Here is a 22,106-nt window from a genome sequence, read left to right on the forward strand (position 1 = left end):
TGCAAATAAAAAACGTGATCATCGGCGAATTTTGGAGGAAGCCGCTCAAGTTGAAGTTTTGGGTCATTTCGAAATAAATCCTAATACTTCATTACGCAAAATTGTTGCTGCCACTGGTATTTCATTATGCTCTGTTCACACAATTACCAAACTTTATAAATTGCATCCATTCAAAATGAAAATATTGCAAGAGTTACCCGAAGACGATTTCGATAGGCGAGTTGAGTTTTGTGAAAAAATGACTGAAGCGATTAATGATAATACTATTCATGTAAAGAATATCTGCTTCAGCGATGAATGCACATTTTATCTAAATGGATTTGTTAATAAGCATAACTGTAGATATGAAAAATAAAAGGAGCAATGAAAATCCTCATGCATTTGTAGAAGGGCATAGGCCAGTACCCTCAAAAAATTAATGTATGGGCAGGCATTTTAGAAAATAAAGTGATTGGGCCATTATTTATTAACGGAAATTTAAATGGAGACATTTATTTGGATATGTTGGAAAATACCATCAATCCGCGTATCACTGAATCCATTGAAAACCAAATCGATGATGATGGTAACCCTATACTTGATGAGGCTGAAATATATTTCCAGCAAGACGGCGCTCTTCCTCACTATGTTCTTCCCGTTCGGCAATGGCTAGACGACGAGTTTCCAGATAAATGGATAGGGCGAAGGGGGCCTATAGAATGGCCTGCTAGATCTCCTGATATAACGCCGTTAGACTTTTTTCTATGGGGTCATTTGAAATCTAGTGTGTTTACTCCCCAACCTGAAAGTTTGGATGAACTTCGTCAACGCATCATCGACAGCTGCAATGATATCCCACAACATGTTTTTGAAAATGTCCGTCAGGAATTTGAACATGTATCATTGTTTGGCCAAAAACCGGCCACATTTTGAACACTTATTGAAATAAAAACTGATATTTTCATGTTTTTGTTTTCTATCTGAACAAATTAAGATAAACAAAGATTTTTCTAATTTTCTCGAAAACAAATCGACCGATTTAAAAAAATCAAACGTCAAAATAAAAGACTTTGAAAGACCTTTTAAACAAGCTATTGCTCGATACCCCTTGCCATTTAAAATTTTTAAGGGGATAACCCTGGGGGGCAGATGGTGAAAGGGGGTGAAGTCATTTTAGGTTAGAAAGTTGTCCCCCTTAACAAACCTTTTGACGTATTTCGGCGTTTTTTTTTAAACAGTGGTTTTCGATAAATCCGTGGTGGGAAGTTTTCAAATCAACACCCTGTATATTGTATTGCTTTAGAAGCAAAATTCTATTGTCTAAATACTAGACCAAAGACTTTCGAGCGGTTCTAGTCGAAACCAATATAAACGAACTCAAGAGGAATTAATTGGAAACTACTTTAAGAATAATTTAAGAGACATCAACACCAATGATAACGTCATAGACTTTACAGAGCTAGCTCAGTAAAGTTATGAACCAACATCTAACTAAGAATGGCAGACTCAGAAAACAGCGCTTTCCCGAGGTTTTTTTTCCTACTGGAACCAACTGCCTTACGGTGTCTCGTTGTGACGGTTCTGATTCTATTCCAATATTATGAGGATCCGAAGGGCTTAACTGCTTTCCAGAACTGTTCTTTCTTATTGTTGCCAACTGTTTCACTGTGTCATGAGGTGTTTCTGCTTGCTGTAATTGAAGAATGTTTGAGGAACCTTCAGTAAGGATGGTTTCTGATGAATCCTCGTATTGCGTGTTTTCCAAGTCCCGAAACAAAGTATGCATGCCTATAGTATGGGTATAATAATAATATGCAGAGTACATATTTAGATGTTGGGAGGTCATAGGGCACTTAATGAACAATTGCGGTCTTAGTTGGATATCCTTTTTTTAAATAATGTTTTTTTTTCAGTTACCAGATTCACCTGAAGAGTGGCTCAAAATTTGCGATGACTATGAAAACTTATGGAATTTTCCTCAATGCTTAGGAGCCATTGACGGTAAACACGTCGTACTACAATGCCCCTTTAGAAGTGGAAGCGAATATTATAATTACAAGGGCACTTTCAGTATTGTCCTTATGGCAGTAGTAGATGCAAAGTATCGATTTTTATACGTAAACGTGGGATGTCAAGGACGAATTTCAGATGGTGGTGTTTTTAAAAATACACTTTTCGCGAGAAAACTAAATGATGGGACTTTAAATTTACCAGCTGAAAAACTCCTGCCAGGACAACAGGACGAAACAACACCTTTTGTATTTGTTTGCGACGATGCGTTTCCTCTACAGGAGAACCTGATGAAACCATTTCCCGGCGAACATTTGAAGGGGACGTTCCAACGCACATTTAATTACAGATTATCGCGAGCAAGACGAGTAGTGGAAAATGCTTTTGGCGTTATGTCGTCTGTATTTCGAGTTTTGCGAAAGCCCTTGCTTTTGCAACCTACTACTGCTGAAATAATTGTTCTTACATGTTGCTACTTACATATTTTTTTACAAAATACTAAAACAATCATGGGCTGTTATGCTTCCCCTGGAACCTATGACAATGAAGATGTTTCAACGGGCATTTTGGTTCATGGATCTTGGCGAAACGAACCAGAACCTTCATCTACATTTATGAAGTTAAATAGAATTGGTAGAAAATCAACCAGAGTAGCACAGGAAGTTCGAGAACAATTTGTATATTATTTTTCAGGCCATGGAAAATTGCCTTGGCAAGACAGAATGGAATAAAATAATATGTTTCATTATAAAGAAATAAAAAAGTTTACTTACTTGTTCTTAAGTATCTCTTGTATGTTTTGGTGTAATCTTGTCTTTTAAAAACATTAAATGTTTATATCCAAACCAACGGGACACGTATAATTCATTTTTTCCTTGGCCAGATTTTGTGACGTGATTTTGCACATTCCCGTCTAAACTGGGTTTGCAGAACTTTCCATTTCCTCTCAATTTCTTCTCGGGATAGTTCTAGAACGGTCGCTATAATATTGAATGCGTCAGTTCGTTTATTTTTGTTTTTATAAGCTTCATTTTCGGGATTCCATATATTTGAATGTTCCCTTATAAGCTCTATCAAATTTAGAACTTGGTCTTCTGACCAATCGTGCGACATTTTCAAATGAATTGAACGTTACTCTGCCGATGTACCGCTCTCGAATGCCTGAATTAAACTAAATGCATATTGACAAGTTTGCGCACGTATACACCGGCGAAACTGTTGACGCACTGTTGGTCAACATTTCCTTTGATGTACCGCCTCGGGAGCGAACATCATGCAACAGTTTAAATGTTTAAAAGTTTAAACACGTATAAATTGAGCCAACTCACGAGTTGATCAACTGTTGCTCAACAATGTTTGCTTAGTCTGTTCCCGCCTTCACTAACTCACTTATATATGATATATAAACCAACTCTATGCAATCTTCAGTAACTAGAGAAAGTTTAGATATTTATGAATGCAATGCGAGGAAAAATGTACAAATCGATAAGTGATTGTGGCGATGTATCTTTTTCTTTCCATAAAACAGAGTTTTCATTCATTCATAGCAGCTTTTTATGTTCACGGTAGTTACAAATTTAGGAAGTTAACCTTAATTTTAAGGTTTCATTAATTTAACTTTGGTGAAGTAATGATTGCAAAAGAAGCCTGTATATATCAATTTTTATGATTAGTTAGACTATAATTTTAAGGTTTCATTAATTTAACTTTGATGAAGTAATGATTGCAAAAGAAGCCTGTATATGTCAATTTAAAATGAATCTTGCATCATCTAAAAAATTTCTCAGTCTTAGAAGACTTTTAGGCCAAGGAGTAATCAAACTGAAAGAATCCAAATAATCATTTTAAGATTAATCCAAATACGTTTGCATTAGTAGATGATGTAAAACGTTCATTAGTTGAAACATTTAGCAACAAAAAAACTAATAGTTCACTCTCTGTTTCTTATGAGTGTCGTATTACTTCAACGTGTGAGTCAGCAATTATCACAGCTGCCATATTTCAAATTCTTTAAGCATTGGAGGACTAAAAACTCATCTAGATGATGACTGGTCTTACCACTACACCTAAGGTTTTATCAGCCAGTCAATACGTGTTTTGATAACGATGTTAACATCTTCAGTAGAATCTTAACTGTTTTACCCCGTTATTTAACGTAGTTTTATTATTATATTATTTCATTTATGTTGTTCACTAATTTTAAAAAGAAATTTGATTGTTGTGATGCAACTCATGCATCAAATACGGTTTTATGTTGATATAAACGATAAAGATCCACGAAAAGCAATGCATTTTGACTAAAATAAAAATCTCAATGCATATCAATATATTGAATCGTATTCGTAAGCAAAACATATTACATTTTCCACGATCTGTACGTATATCAAAATATATATGAGTATTTATTTTTTGATATATATTAGAAAATCTTGAAATTTAAAAGAAGCATTGTATATGATATTGGGGGTTACAAAACCGAGGTTTTGTTAAAGAATTGTTAGAATATTGCATATGGTTATTCCACGTAATATATGCAAATGTAATAAAAATTATAAATACAAAAACCTAAACTGATTGAATTAGAAGCAAATTATTAGCTAACTTGGATCAAATAATTTTCTTAATATAAAATACAAATAAGAATTTATATATTTGCTAATGCTTCCATTAAAAATAGGTACGAATAGGAGAACCACAGCATTGACTGACGTGCTTTCGCCCCATAAAGTGAAAGAAGGAAACCAAAATATAAATATTCTCTCAAATTAAACGTCCTCTATTGCTCATTTTTATTGAATTAACATTTAAGTGATCCTTCATTTAATAGGACTATAATTCGATTAGAGCGGCTCAATATTAAATTAAACGGAGGCTCGTATGTCATCGTACTACTTGTCGTTTGTTTTATTTGACCGGATAATCATTCATCCACAGGATGCGCCGCCAATTTTGTGGCTTTATGCCGCGTGTCCAAAAATATCCATTAATTCCCCTTTAACAATGATATTATAGTTAAGAGTTTATTGTACCGTTAACATTTTGATTTTAACAAGGGAAATTCGGGCGTACAGATGGGCCGGCACGCTCTCCACATCTTACTCCAATGGATTTTTTTCTTTTCTCGCTTTAATCTACCTGTAATTGATCCAGACTGAAAAATTTTAAACATAATAATAATAATAATAATAATGGCTTTTATTTGAAAATATACAATAACAAATACAGTAAAGAGCTATTACTACAAGATATGACATGGCGCAGTCTAGCTTAGAAGCTACTCTACTGAACCATTTGATATTGGTCTAAACCTAAATAATAACACAGACATATAAATTAAAAAAATGACATCGGAGTTTTTAAACCCGGACTCGTAAAATGAACACCTGCAAATAAAGTATAAATATTAGTTCAGTAAGGATGAGGATTTTCACATGTCGATTATTACATTAACTATTGTGAAAAGAAATTTTTAATTGCTCAAAATAGGGTTTATAGATTCATTGCATTGTGTTACGTAAAAATATTGGTATACGTTGAGTATACAGCACATAAACATTTGTAAACGCCCGGACTATACCGCTCAGATCAAAGAAAATAGATTATCGTTAGCGGCAACTATACAGAATTATTAAAACACCTAAAAACGAATGCCTTCGTTGGATTCCCTGTACATTATTTCCACATTTACATTTAACAAAACTGCTTTTCAAGTTGATTGCAGCCGTGGCATATTAATCGTTCTTTAAAACTATAAAATATGGCATTTTTATGGCTCTCTACCTTATAGATCGTAAAGTATAAATACCGTAAAGCGAGAAGCTTTTCATATTTTCCAACTTTTAGAGTTCATAAAGTAGAAACATGAGTTTCACGAAAACTGTTTGCGCTATTTTTAACGGCCCTCGCCTTTTACAAAAAGCACCTGTTATACGACGAACGAAACATTTATACTTTAAGGCATTTTAAAGTAAGGCCTTTTACGTGACGAGCGCATCTGTTACCATTTTAACTCATGAAAAACTAGACAGAATAGGAATTTATTTCTTGTTCGTCAGCACATTCTTAGCTCTCAAAGCCCTAGCTAATCTTCAACAAGTGCGTCTATGATCTTCGTGGAAGAATACCAACTGAAGCATCAAGAATAGATAAAACTCTAAAAATGGCCGACAGACTGAGTCTGAAGTACAAACGTAAGAAGACACACGTAGAATAAATAAATATTATGAACATGACAGGAACATTAGGTTTAGAAATTATAAACTACTCTGAAGATAATTTTTTTAAATAAATATTTAAAATCCATTCACTACAAGTCAAGAAATTGGAATTGGAAGAGAAATTTCTATTATGGTAATTCTATTCTAATTATGATTGTAGTGGTCAAAGTTTTGCTAAACTATCAAACTGTTAAAAACTAAAAGCTGTCAAAACTATTGAGTTATTAGCTACGTTTACAACGCGCAGATCTATTACGTCCACGGATCAAATGGTAGACTATTTTTATTTAATACAGCCCTGTTTACAAGGATTGATTTTGAGGATTCAATTAGTGCAGGATTATCTCCAGGACCTAAATGTCAGTTGAAAAGAGTTTATCAGTTTAGACGAAGAATTATAGGACATAACCTCTAAATCTTTAAAAGTCTTATTGTTGTTAAAAAATAATAAAAATAGACTAATAATTTTTTTTCAAGGCTTAAGCTTGTTCTTTTCTTTCTTTTCTTCTTTATTTTTGTGTACAAACGACTCTAGAGATTCTTTTATTTCTTTAAAAAAAAAACTGACTGAAATCCATTCAATTAAAGTCAATACATTGGAGTTTTTATTCCAATGTGCCTGTAAGAAAGAAAATATGTACTCCCTTATTGGCAAGTTAATATCCTGGATTCTAGTAGTCAACATTTTGTAATTATTAATTTATGGCCTACGCTAAAGACTCTTTTATTTTTTCTGAAAAAAAATACTGAAATTCTTTCGTTAAAAGTTAAGTAATTGTAGTTTTTATTCCAGGAGTGCCTGTAAGAAACAAAATAACTTGTCTCTTATAGGTACGTCAATGCTTTCGGTTCCAATAGTCAACATTATGCAATAACTAATTTATATACTACTCTAAAGACTCTTTTAGCCCTTTCAAAAGATTTGACTAAAATGTAAGAAACAAAATAAGTTGTCTTTTATTGGCACGTCAATGCCTTGGGTTCTAATAATCAATACTATGTAATAATTGATTTATGTACTATTATGAAGACTCTTTCAGTCTGTTCAAAAGAAATAACTAAAATGTATTCACTTCCTACTCTAAAGACGCAAAGCCAATAAGAAACAACAAATATGTTTCTTATTGGCAAGTGAATATCGTAAATTCTAGTACTCTGAATTTTGAAGTTATTAATTTATGACCTACTCTGAAGACTCTTTAAGTCTTATCAACATAAATGACTAAAGTCCATTCACTAAAAGTCAAGACTTGAAATTTTTCTTCCAGGAGTTCCTGTAAGTAACAAAATATTTTGTCTCTTATTCGCAAGTGAATATCTTGGGTTCTAGTAGTCAAAATTTTGCAATTATTGATTTATGGACTACTCTAAAGACTGTCAAAGATCTGGTCTCCATAGACGTGTCAAACTGCTTCCATGTTTTCTTCGGTGATTTTGTTATTCATGAATATATATTGTAACGTTTTTTCGTGTTCGTTTCGGTGTAAATCAAAATACTCGAAACACAAAAATTGTCAATTGACTTATTACACAAGCTCACACTAAACGTAACGACTTGAAACTACTAGAAACCATATTCAAACTGTATTCCCTACTATTTATTTCGATTTAAAAGTCGCGCCAATATTCAAACTTAAATTCGCCTCCTAGCGGCGAGGGCTCCTTATAGTAATATACTATTCGCTAACCTCCCACTTGTGCCCCGAGATGTCGCGAGTTGTGCCCGCCGCTTGCTCCATCGAGATAATTCCCGAATGCCAGAGAATAGCTGGATATTCTCTATATATCGCTGTTCCCTAAGTTATTCTCAAAAATATCAAGACATAAAGGAAATAATTAAGTGAAAAAATGACGAGAATGCTTGGTGTAAAAAGAACCCTATAAGTAGAACAAATTGAAAAATCCAGCTTAAACTCTTCGTCACCATTAACACACACTAAACGATTGTTTTTCCTGACCCTGGCAAAGTTTCAATAGGCCCCATTAAATCCACTCTTAATTTAAACGACGGCTTAAGTGCTTGACGAGCCTCACCAAAGAAATCTCAAACCGACTTAATTGTGAATTATGACTCCACGAACTTTTTAAAGTGCCATTCATCAGGGCCGGACAATAAAAAAGAACAACCGATTAGAACCGATTGTCCTTTATTAAGAATAGAATTAGAAAGAAAAGGTTATTATGAGCGTGTGGGAAGTGCGATCATTTTAATTACATTAAACTGATTGAATAGATGCTCGATAGGCTCCTCGAATAAATTTAACCACGGAACCGATCTGTGGCGTGTTAACAAACGATTATAAATCAACTGGCTAAGTCTAATATTATCTTATTACGGGAGACAGTTTCTCTCAATGTTACTGCCAAGAGTTATCTTGGTCCGAGTTGGGAAAAGAAGAAACAACCTTGCAGATGTCAGCGTGCCGTAACCGTTTTGAAAGAGACTAATTACCTACGATCCGCGTTTAGGAGACACACTTCGGTATCTCGAAATATCGTTTCGTTACGTACTTACAGCTGTTCGGACGGATAATTGTTTTTTGCCAATTTGTTTTTTTCTGGAAAGTAATTATATCCTAAACCCGTCTTGGATTACTCAGTATAGTTTTTGTCTGTCGAATCTTTATATAAGACTATAGCAGAATGTAGCATTACGCATGTTGCGCTACACAGGCAACATGAGAGTTGACTGAATACATTTGCAGTAGGCGACAGAGTAGGGCTACATAGGACAACCAATTTTTTTTCTAGAACAGTTTCTGCTAATACATGCAACGCCACCAGACGACCCCAACTGCAGTCTAACTCGTAAGGGTCAAGCTGATATACATTGTTTGTTTATGTTGATTTTTATAGCCCAACCCATGTTGCATCACACATGCAACATGCGTTTTAAGTGTTTACAGCTTTAGTCTGGTGATTGTATTCTTTTTTTTTTCGTGTTATTACAAGCGTGCAGCCCCATGCCAATTTGAAGTAACTAAAATCCATTCTGTAGAAATTAATATATTGGATTTTTTTCCAGGAGTGCCTGTAAGAAACCAAATAATTTGTCTCTTTTTGGCAAGTTGCTATCTTTGGTTCTAGTAGTCAAATACTTACAATTATTCATTTATGTACTACTCTGAAGATTCTTTTAGTCTTTTGTGAAGAAATAATTAAAATTCATTCACCTAGAGACAAAATATTGGCATTTTTATTCTAGGAGTGCCTGTAAGAAACAAAATATTTTGTCTCCTATTGGCGATCTTGAGTTTTAGTAGTAAAAATTTTGCAATTATGGATTGATGAACTACTCTAAAGACCCTTTTAATGTTTTCAGAAGAAATGACTAAAATCCATTCACTAAAAGTCAAGATATTGGAAGTTTTATTTCAGGGGTGCCTATAAGTAATAAAATAGTTCACCTCTTATTGGCAAGAGAATATCTTCAGTTCTAGTGGTCAAAATTGTGCGATTATTGAGTTATGGTCTACTCTGAAAACTCTTTAAGTCTTTTGTGAAGAAATTATTTAAATCCTTGCACTAAAAATCAAGATATTTTAATTTTTATTTCAGGAGTGCCTGTAAGAAACAAAATAATTTGTCTCTTATTGGTATTAAATATCTTTGGCTCTTGTAAGGAAAATTTTTTAATTATTAATTTATGGACTACTCTAAAGATTCTTTTAGTCTTTTCAAAAGAAATTATTAAAAAGTCAAGATATTGGAATTTTTATTCCAGGTGTACCTGTAACAAACAAAGTATTTGCATTGGCTTGCGTTCTAGTAGTCAATTCTTTTTTTGGACTACTCTGGAGATTCTTTTCCCTAAAAATAAATCCAGATCTCTTTATAAATCTTCGTTAACTTTATTTGATCTTCTTGCTGAGTTTCCTCTGAAGATACTGCAGCAATGTCGTAGCAAAGTGAGACGTATCGACAACATTTGTTGCGCTACACTTGACATTGATTTCTTAAGACAACTAAGAATGTAGGTCAAAATTCTCTATTAATTCCAAGCAATTGATTTATAAAAAGTTTTTAAAGATATGTTAGAAGCTTAATTTCAAGGTACTAAAACACAAGTTTCTTGTCCTGTCAAGCCGGCAACGTCGATTTGTTAAACCTTTGACAGATTCACTAATATTCTAGTACTGCGACATTGCCAACGATTTCTAACAGAAGTTTTAATTACGTTCACTAGCATTAATTAACCAGGTGTTCTTAGTGGTTCACTGCCTCTAGACACACACTTAGTTAATTAAGAAACATGAAGTTTCTTGTTAACTTAATTAACTTAATACAAAATTTCACTATTCATTGAGATGTATTTTAATAAATGAATAATATACGCAGCATCCGATGATGTTACAGAAAATAAATAGGTTCCTTGACCAGCTCAACTCGAGCTAGATTCCTGCCGAGTCGTTTACAACGGTCGAAGAATGCGTTTCTTGTATAATAATTTTCCGTTTTTATGCACAAATGAACACGTCATGTTTCGTACCGCGAGCACGAAGAACCGAGTTAACCTTAACGATGAAATGTTTTGGATTTGTGTGTGGCTACGGCACGACCACACACCATTACCGCCCCATATATAATACAAGTGTCTGTAACTATTTGGTAAACACCCAGTATATAATCTTCTACGTGTAAACTATCATTAAATTATGACGGCTACAAAGTGTTTTGGACCACCCGTGAACCGCGCATAGGTTTTTTCCTCAAGAATGTTAATGGGTTCTTTCAAAAAAGCGACTGCCGTAAATAAAATGTTAATTTATGATTTGGCCGCGCTGAAAACTGTGAAGTTCACGCAGGTCGGGTTTATGACGCTTTTTATGGTAACTTAAGTTTAAATTTTCGTTTTCTGGTTTCAGCTGTTGGTGACATTTGCTCCTTTGCGCAGACCAAGGAACACTATGCTGCCAAACATCCTGTGGACACCAACTTGTTCCGGGTTGATACTCGGCCAGATACACTCAAGTAAGTAGAGAAAGCAATAAGATCGTCCTGTACCTTATCTAACTCTCTTCAAGGTTCTTTTTATGGCACTTGAGAGATGCAAACATTTTCGAACAAAAGCTCGGCTATATTAACTGTCTCTAAATTCTGGCACATCTTATCCAACAAATACGTTTCTTCATTTTATACGTTACTTGCCTCTAAATTTATTCAGTTCGCCTCCCTAACGAACGAGAGTTTTTGATGACTTGTACATTCTAGGGAGCAAACGTTAGTTGTTAATAGTAGTCAACGAACTTTCATTGCCCAAACGTCCTCCATCGAACCCATATTTCATCTGTACACACCTTTAGCCATTCCTCCTCTTCTTTCTAATTAGATCTCTTACATATTTGAGGCTCACTTCCGTAGTATTGGTCGTCCCTACTTACCATTCCTGTAAGGTTCTTAAATTCGTGTCTCCATTAAATACAGATGAACGAAATTTGTTTTCGATGAAGCGTATATTCTGCCGCGTAAACGTTATCCCAATCGTTCATACCGAGGCAAACGTCTCCCAACAAACCCATGTTTTTATCTCCTTTTGTCGTTCTGTACGCGCCTTTAGTCATCCCTTCTTTCTAATCATATCTCTTTCATATTGGAGTCTAGTTTCTTAGTACTGTTTTTCCCTATTTATCATCCTTTTTTTAATTCGACTTTTCAAAGAACGAGATTTGTTCGTAAACGTTCGTTGTCAACATTAGTCAACAAACCCTTGTTGACTAAACGTACAAACCGTTCGTACAGAGGCCCACGTCTTCCAACGAACTTATGTCTTCCCCTCACTGCATTCTTATGTACTTAAATGAAATGAATAAAATTTAAACTTTTAGTAATTTATCCTGTTTTTCTTCTAATATGTTAGATCTCTTACATATTAGAAGCTTAGTACTACTTTCCTATGTACCATCCTTCTAAGTTTCTTCAATTCGTCTCTCAACGAATGCCAATGAACAAGATTTGTTTTTAATGAAGCGTCCTATTGCGGAGCCAAGAATCATTATTAATACTCGTCAACGAATGTTCGTTCTTTCTTAACGAGGCAAACATTTTCCAATGAACCTATATTTTCGTCTCATTGGGTCGTTCTGTCGTCGCCCATAGTCATTTCTCCTGTTTTGTTTTATTAGATGTGTTACATATTTGATAATCAGCTCCTTAGTTGCATTATTCCCTACTTATTTATTATCCCTTTAAGGTTCTTTAATTGGGCGTTCCAACGAATGCCAACGAACGATATTATTGTTTGTGATGATCCTAAATTCTACGGAGTAAACGTTCGTTGTTAATGCTAATCAAGTAAGTTTCGTTGGCCAACCTGTTCATAGTAAAGCAAATCTCTTGCACCTTCCCAAATACTGTTCTGTTCTTCCCTACTTACCGTCTATCGAAGAATGATAGAGAAGAAGCCTAAATTCTGAAAGAAGAAACTGACTAAGAAAGAAGCCTAAATTCTGAGGAGTAAACGTTCGTTGTTAATACTAGCCAACTAACTTTCATTGGCGAACCTATTCATACTAAAGCAAATCTCTTCCACCTTCCTTAATACTGTTCTTTCCTACTTACCATCCATCTAAGTTTTTAAAATTTATCTCTCCAACGAATGCTAATGAACGAGATTTGTTTTCGATGAAACCTAAATTCTACGGAGTAAACGTTCGTTGTTAATACTAGTCAAGTAGCTTTCGCTGGACATACTGAAGCAAACTTTCTTTTATGTTCCTTAGTACTGTCTTCCCTACTTACCATCCATCTAAGTTTCTTAAATTCATCTCTCCAATGAATGCTAATGAACGAGATTTGTTTTCGATAAAACAAACGTTCATTGAGCAAACCCTTCATAGCGAGGCAAACGTCTTCCAACGAATCCATATTTTTGTCTTATTGGATCGTTCTGTACCCGCCTTAACACATTCCTTCTATTCTTTCTAATTAAAAATCTTACATATTTGAGGCTCTGTTTCATAGTACTGTTCTTCACTATTTACCATCCCTCTAAGCTTCTTTAATTCGACTTTTCAATGAACCAGAATTTTTTTTGATGAAACATATATTGTGCTGAATAAATGTTCGTTGACAGTACTAGCCACCGAAACCGTTCATACCGAGGCAAAATTTTTCCAACGAACCCATGTCTTCATCTCGTTGGATTGCTCTATACGCACATTTAGTCATTCCTTCTGTTCTTTCTAATTAGATCTCTTACATATTTAAGGCTAAGATTCTGTACTGTTCCTCCCTACTTATCATCTCTAAGTCGTTTGAAGCAGACGTCTTCCAATAAACCCATTCGATCATCTCCTTTCCTGCGCCCCGTTAGACATTCTTCCTATTCTTCAATTTCAGCATGCTATTTCATTACACGTCTTTGTTAGTCTAAAACTTTTTATGCTTCCCTCTTACTACTTTTTCAAAATTAGGTACAGCATGTTCTAGTGTAGGACGTACCAAATTTGCCCGAATTGTCAACTGCAAAATCGCTGAAAAATCACTGTTCAATGGAAACAGTTTCCATTCCAAAGTATCTAAATCATGTAGATCACCCTATGGGCTTCTTCAGTGTGTTGCTTCAAACTGATTGCTCTACTTTTTATACAGAAACCTTAAGTTGCCAGACTCAGGCATATTGAAATTATTTCAAGGATTTTAGCAAACTATTAAAAAATCCAATTTTCGTCTCAATAATGCATGTATCGTTTATGTATTAATTCTAGGAGCCTCTATGAATCCGCAGCCAAGACTCCGGTGCATGCGATGCGACAACTGGACAGGTGGAGAAGAGATGGATACCGATCGTCCAGATTTTTTGTTTGCACTCCCGTTTTGGGAGCGAGAAGGAGAAGAATCAGGGGGAAGGTGGACATTGACATTGAAACGAGAATGGTAAGAAAATTTGGACTATCAAATAAAATATTCCTAAAGTTTTTAACCCGAGTTTTCGATCCCATTGGCATATATTTGACTAAAAGCCAATGATAAATACTCATATTTTTTTTCCTCGGAAATCGACGTATTCAAAATAAATGCCCCTATACGAAAGCCGTAGGCATAAAACGACGGTAAATCATCGGATTTTCTTGGGAAATTGCTGAAATGAAAATGGATGGCGAGTTCCCGGGTAACAGCTAAAAAGAACAAGCGGTTGCTCATTTATTTCGGCTTCTCGCTGGCGCCCGACTTTCGGCTAAAAGTAATGGCCCTCCGATTTCCGGTTCTTGGGTGGTGCTCTTTTTCTTCTTTTTTTCTTTCGCGTTTAAAAGTTTTCCGGTAGAATTAACGTTACTAACAAAACACTAAAATTCATTTTAATCATTTTAACCTGTCATTAAAATGAATTATAATTTGAAAATGTTCGTCACCAGAGAAAAATGTTGCTTCACCTGTCCAATTGATAGACCACCACTTAACGAGACGTAAGTACTATAGAGATGAGGTTGTGTGAAATAGGAATGGAGTAGGTATATTAACGGAATATGGACACACTGCAAACTTCTATCGAACCTTAGATGAATACTCGCTAGTATCTTTTTCGCTCTTAAACCTGGTATAATCTTTGATGTATCTAGAACACTTCAAATCGCCTGAAAAGGTTTTAAAATAACTTAGAAGAGTATTCCAGTATACTCTTAAAGGAACATTCCAGTCTAAGCAGTAATTTATGGACTTTTGGACTGTTTCAATCCATCTTTGTGTTTTCCTTGATTGGTGGAATGGTGGTAGATAGGTGATAGCAACTAATAAATTTCCATACATTAAAACCGTGAAGGAGAAGAAGAACTGACATTTTTTATTGACAGTTGAGGGAAATATTAAAACAGAAATGTCACACTTAAGTAAGGCGAGTGACAGCTGCCATAAAAAGTCAATACATTTATTTCATGGAGAGAAGAAGAGAAGCTGACATTCGTTGTTGACAGTTCAAGTAAACCCTAAAGCAATTATGCTGGAATAGTTGTATATAAGTTGCTGGGTTTACACATGACCTGAATGCGAATTAGAGCAAAAACGCTTTGGCTTGTGTTTACACAAGGGTTTTAACTTTTAACGTAGACGCTAATCAACTGTCTTTTATTGGCAACCTAAATAATGTATTCATAAATTCTTTAGGTTAAGAGTTTGAGTAAGAATATCTCTTATAAAAGACTATAGTTCTTTAAATTTTGCTAACAGTATAAAGCACACCACAACAAAATCAAAGTGGACATTTTCTCTCGCTGTCTCGGTTTTCAAATTTTTGTTGGTTGGCAGCACTGAAAATGAGTGCGAATTTGGATCTTCTCCCTTATACACGGAACCTCAATGCAATCAATAAACTGCCATATATAAAAACAGTGAAGAGAAGAAGAGGAGCTGTCATATTTTTGTGGAGAGTTGAGGCAAATATTGAAGCAGAGATGGCGCACTCGTGGAAATGACAGCTTCCATGAAGTATCAATACATTTATTCCATGGAAAGAAGAAAAGGATCTGATATTATTTATTTACACTTTGAAGCAAACCCTAAAACAAAGATGGCGAGATAGTTGTACATAAGTAATGCAACCAACAAACTTCCATACACTCAAACCCTGAAGAGAAAAAGTGGTGCTGACATACTTTGTTGACAGTTGACGCAAATGTTAAACCAAAGATGGCGCACTCATGACAGCCGCCTTGAAGTATCACATTAATTTCATGAAGAGAAGAAGAGCCGATATTCTGGGTTGACAGTTTAAGTAAACCCTAAACAAAGATCGCGGAATAACGGTATATAAGTGTGAGCAACCAATAAGCTTTTATACATTAAAACCACGAACTTAATAAATATACTTGGACTGCCAATTCAATGAAAAGTAAATGACCACTACTAGGAGGCCGCCATTTTGCGTGATTGTGTCCTTTCGATGTTGGTCACTCTGACAAATTTTAGTTGTGCCAATTGTAGATTGTAGGGAAACAAAACAGTTAAAGTTTTTGAGAGATTATGTTTACAAAAAGACAAAATAACTTTTTAGGTAAGATTTTAAGATAGTTGCATTAGATCTGAGATATTTCTTGTACTTCTTTAAGAATTTCGTTATAATTTATTAAAGAAAATAATCCTCACCTAAAATGAGACAGAGTTTCAATTAACTTGGGATAGATGCATGCACTTTAAAGTATTTATTTTATTGTTCTGATAATCTTGAATCTTATAAATCCTAATACCATGAAATGGTGATCTTCATTTAAATTTTTGCTTGTATTTACTTAATAAATTCAGTTAAAAATACTCTATATATTATTCTAAACATCATCACAGACAGACACAGACAGACAATTCGCAATAATTCGGTTTTGAGAAACAGTGAAGGAGCAAGATACATCGCTTGTTCTAGACCATATACCAAGCGCCGTCAACTTCATTACCGTTATTTAGTATATTTTTTGTTGGCAACACTAAAAATGTTCAGAGTGACCAACATCAAAAGGACACAACCACCATAAACATGGCGGATACCAGGCAGTGGTCGTTTTTGGGTATCGTGGCCATATGCATTAGCAGTCCAGGTATATTTATTAAGTTCGTGATTGAATATCTGAAGGGGGATACAGGACCATTCCTGGTGATGATTGAAAGCAAAGAGAAAGAAGGGAACATACAGAATATTCACCCAATAAGATTGGGTAGAGAATTAAAAAAAGCCAATATTCAAGGTATTTTCAGAATTTCAAGGAAAGGAAAATATAGACTTGGTATCGAATTCAACACCGCTCAGTCAGCAAACAACTTCATGGCCCAAGATGAATTCTTTAGCAATTAAGCTTAGTTACATGCAAAGGAGTTATAAGAGGAATACCCACGGAGGTCACAGAAGAGGAACTTATAGAATCAGCATCTACAAACCTGCTCAAAACATGCTCACTATCAATTCTAGGTGCGAGAAGGCTCAATAAAAGAACAGAAAAAGAAGGCCAAGTGGAATATGTAGCCAGCCAAACAATGGTTCTCACCTTTACAGGCAAAAAACTCCCAATAGAGGTGGATATTGACTACTACAGAGCGAAGGTTAACGTTTATGTTGCTCCAGTACTTATATGAGGAAATTGCTTAAGATATGGGCATGCTAAAAACACATGTCGCAGTAAGAAAAGATGCGGAAAATGCTTTTTAGACCATAACGAGGAAGATTGTACCGAAGTAAACGACTGCTTATACTGCCACAAGGACCACCTACCAGCTGATTCCTCAACATGCCCCGAGTACTAGAGGCAGAAGGAAATTCAGCAGCTGATGGCATTTGAAAACCTTCCCTATTATGAAGCAAGAATAAGGGTCCCGAAAAAATATTAAACCACTGCCCCAGTCAAAAAAGACAACAAATAGAGTGGATGAAGTAACCTACACATGTAAAAGCGAAAATTACCCAAACCTCTCGAGAAAGGCAACAGAAACGGTGATAGAGGTTCACCAAAGAAGAAACGTAGGGCAAAACAGATTCACGCAAAGATCATACTCTAATGTGACCCAAACCCAGTCTACAAACCGGAGACCAACCACAGATTTGTCCCCCCCCCCCCCCCTATGGAGAAAAAAGCCCGCTTCCTTGTAAAGCGACTTACCCAGAGGGTGGCCGCGCTCCATCAACATCTGAAAATATGTTAAGTTTTATGAAGAATCGTAACTCAGGGGAGTCATCGGACGAGATCCAGACAACCTTGCCTCAACTAATAAAAAATATTGTAAGCCAATCTAAAGTCATTAAGAAAACTATAGGGCTCGAAACACTGTTTAAAGAAATTGACAGCATAACCAGAGGATATGAGGTGGAAAGCGAGGAAGCGCTAATCTCAGTCCCAAGTCCTCCAACAAATGAGGAGAACTACTACACACCAGCAGAAGATGACAAACTCTACTCCCAATGGAACTCAGAATTCTAGTGTGGAATATCAACGGACTAAAAAGTAAACAACAGGACATAAAACATATAATAAATGAACAAAGAAAATAGATTTCGAGGACCCTATTAATTACCAATCGGCTTTGAAAGAACAAATGGGACCAGTTAATGAAAAATCTATATGTGCAAAACCAAAATCTAAAGCCACTCAATTTATCATAGAAAACCTTATCAACAATAACATCAATCTGTAAACATGCATGTATATAGTGCATTTTTTTTATCTCGGGTCATAGGGTTTTACGTGTAATATTTTCAACTCCATGTTAGAACCTCTTCTATTTAATCGATAGGATTGAAACTTGGAACAAGTGAAATTTAAGTTAACAGACTTTAAAAAATCTCATTATTTTGCAAAAAAATTTGCGAGAAACCTATTTAAAATACGTTTTTCTGATGAAAAAGTTTGCTTTTTCTGCACCTCGTAACCTTCATTACCTTTACACTTCAAAGCAGGTAGACAAATATCTGACAGTGACACAAAATAATTTATAAATTGCTCCATTAAAATTGTTCAAAAACTCTTTAAAATGTCGATTTACACTACGGAGGAACGTATTGAGATGGTTTCAAACTACATTAGAGGAATGTCGGCGCAAGAAGTGGTAGATAATTTTGCCGTGTCTTATCCTAACCGTCCCGTCCCGTCTAGATCAACTGTACAACGGTTTCATAAAAAATGTATTACGATTGGGTGCATCGCCAGTTCTCACTTAAAACGAAAAAGAACCGAAACTGTAGTAGACGAAGAATTTAAAATGGAGGTATGCTTGGCCGTTGAAGAAAATCGAACAAATAGTCTTACTCAGTTTGCTGAAGTTACCGGAAAAAGTAGGAGTAGTTGCTATAAGGCAATCAGAAAAGAAAAATACAAATCTTTTAAAGTTAGAAATGTTCAAGAACTCTTGCCTAATGATTATTTTCTTAGAATGCAGTTTTGTGAACAGTGGATGGAACGAATTAACAACGACCCCACAATTACAAACAAAATACTATTTTCAGACAAAAGTACTTTCTGTACAAATGGTACAGTCAACAAACAAAATACTCAAATATGGGCGCGAGAAAATCCTCACGTCATCCAGGAAATGCATACCCAAACAAGACAGAAACTTAACGTGTGGGCAGGAATTCTTGGAGATCGAATAATTGGACCATTTTTCATAGAGGGTAGCCTGAATACTGCAAAATATTTAGAATTACTTCAGGTGCAGCTCAATCCCGCATTAGGAAACGCTGTTCAAAATGGCAGGATAATTTTTCAACATGATGGAGCCCCCGCTCATAGACTCATAGACTGTTACCGAGTTTTTGAATGCCACGTTCCCAGGACGCTGGATTGGACATTTTGGGCCATCTAAATGGCCGGCACGAAGCCCCGATCTTTCGCCTTTAGATAACTTTTATTGGGGCTATCATCGAAAGTGTTTGATATTGTTAGAGGCAGACCCAACAATATCGAAGAACTTCGTAATAGAATTATCGAGGCTTCGCGTACCATTACTCCCCGGCAGCTCCTAAATGTTAAAAGACAACTGTCTGGGCTTTTGTTTGGCTCAATTTGGAGGTCACTTTGAACAATTTATTTGGAAGGTTTTATTTGTTTATTGTTGATTTTTGAAAATATATTTTTGAGATTTTGCGGAAATTATTTTGTGTCACTGTCAGATATTTGTCTACCTGCTTTGAAGTGTAAAGGTAATGAAGGTTACGAGGTGCAGAAAAAGCAAACTTTTTCATCAGAAAAACGTTTTTTAAATAGGTTTCTCGCAAACTTTTTTGCAAAATAATGGGATTTTTTAAAGTCAATTTTCTGACATGAGGTTGAAAATATTACACGTAAAACCCTATGACCCGAGATAAAAGAAATGCACTGTATAGATAAAGAGTGTGCTTGCTTATACGCTTACTACCACGCTTACCACCCTATTAAATCCTTTTATCCGGCTGTCTTGTGTAATGCCCTGATAGCCACAGAGCGAGAATTCCTAATTTGTCCAAACTAGTTAAACCAAATAAACCTATAAAGTCACCATGAAAGGCATGGATGCCAATCCATGGTGTGCCAAAGGTGTGCCTGGCCAGACGTGTCCAGGCACACCTTTCATTGAGGCACGGGTATTGGGCGGCCGTCAAAAGACGCGAGTCCATTGTAGCCGAGGAAGAAGAAGAAGAAGTTCGTGATTAAAACCATGAATAGAAGTAGAGGAGCTGACATTCTTTGTTGACAGTTGAAGTAAGCCTTAAAGCAACGATGGCGCTATTAATTTCGTAGCAATCCGCGTAAAACAAAGATACTTCATCGACATGCGAATCCTTATTTCAGTTCTACATTTTTGTAGTGAGTAGTCGTCACTGTATTTACAACTTGACACAAACACTGCGATAAACACTTAATTTAATCCAATCAGTCAATTACAATTTACCCATTACTCAACGGTTAAATAAACGCCGGGGCATGTCAATGATCTTGAACCTGATATATCCACAAACAAGTGAGTTTAAGTTTAAACGATGTTAAACTTATCTATTTTAAGCCGAAAACGTCGTACTTTCTCAGCATAAATAAACCACTTCAAACAAACTGCTGGATGCAGGGAAATCATATCCTGGAAGAGTGTATCAGGAAGACAAAGTGGCATTTCTATAAATTGCCCAAATTACACGCGCCGCCTGTTTATTCGATATTTTATTTTCAACTTTTAAACACGATTAATAACACTCGTATGCGGCGTTAAAATCGAAAAAGGAAAATAATTAGTAGGTAGTCGGAGAACATTTTTACATGCGGGTAATCAACCGAAATTACCGAAACCTTTTAACAAGCCACTTAAAAACGTTTATTACCATTTACAGTTTTAGTGTAAAAACGTCCCAAGATGGCGCCGATTACCAGTTAAGATGGACGCCATTTTGTCATTTGTACAGCTACGCCCCTTTTTAATTTTTAAATCTCTAGTACTTACATAATATCCAAATTATAACGTGATTCTCGTTGCATAAGAACTATATAATGACACTCCCACTAATAAACACGTAGTTAAATACGATAATCTATCTGGGTCAGTTCTGCGACTCAATGAAGCTGCACAGTAACATCTTTGTGTTAAGTAATTTTTTTCGTGAATCTCATTCTGACGGTAATAAATAACGCTACTTTTGAAATTAATTTTCTTCAATTAATTTTAATGGGACGCTGTAATGAGTCTTTGCTAATTGACGACCTGTGGCGGATTAATCAAAGATGGCGCCCAAAACGAGATTATACCTTCATCCCCAATGAAACTTTTATATACAGGTCTGGCCAGTACAGACCTTGAGTGCGAAAATAAACTTACACTGTATAAACTTACAAGAACAAATCACAAGTTGAAAGGCGAACGTAAATAGTGATTTGTAGTTGAATGTTAATGTATGGCACCCAAGGGAGAAATTGGCCTGTAGGGTATACATAAAAATTCATTAATGGTTTTCTTTTATAGCCTGCTGTTGTTGAAGACCTACGCAGATGGACCTCAGAAGAAGCGCTAGGTGACGTCACTGTAGGACCCAGCTGCGTCAGCAAAATCAACGGGGCGCTGAGTGACGACGAACAAACCGACGGTACCATAGTTTCAGATGACGAAGGGATTGACCATAAACTGCCTTCTCCCGAAGAACAACTTCAAGTGGTTGCTTTAAGGTGAGCTGAGGACTTTTTTGCTACTTACCACATTTTAATAAGACTGTACTGAGTGCCTAGCGGTAAGTTTGGGACTTCTTATGGCATTTTTCAGCAGAGACAATCGGCTCAGTTGTTGGTGTGATTTGAGCTTTCGGTGTTGCCAAGCTTGGAATTTGTTTTTATATCCCGAAATGTACTTTAAAAGATGCCAGATCGTGACTAAAATTCCCCCAATTTTGCGAGTGCCCTCTATGTTACACTAATGCAGATTGGCTGTATCTCCAAGCATTACTGACCATAACTTGATTTTCACAGAACTTAATAT

The 22,106-nt window shown here is 35.6% G+C and overlaps 1 protein-coding gene across 3 annotated transcripts in view; it reads left to right on the top strand.

Annotated features, from left to right (window-relative positions):
* Positions 1–22,106, top strand: part of LOC126741554 (uncharacterized) — a 136,375-nt gene that overhangs the window by 91,535 nt on the left and 22,734 nt on the right. For all 3 annotated transcript variants that reach the window (XM_050448014.1, XM_050448016.1, XM_050448017.1), the window contains exons 2-4: positions 11,072–11,177; positions 13,913–14,081; positions 21,600–21,799. In XM_050448014.1, the coding sequence (XP_050303971.1) occupies positions 11,072–11,177; positions 13,913–14,081; positions 21,600–21,799 (475 nt within the window). The remainder of the gene's footprint in view (positions 1–11,071; positions 11,178–13,912; positions 14,082–21,599; positions 21,800–22,106) is intronic.

Source organism: Anthonomus grandis, chromosome 10 (assembly GCF_022605725.1).
Source record: "Anthonomus grandis grandis chromosome 10, icAntGran1.3, whole genome shotgun sequence".
Taxonomy (NCBI): domain Eukaryota; kingdom Metazoa; phylum Arthropoda; class Insecta; order Coleoptera; family Curculionidae; genus Anthonomus; species Anthonomus grandis.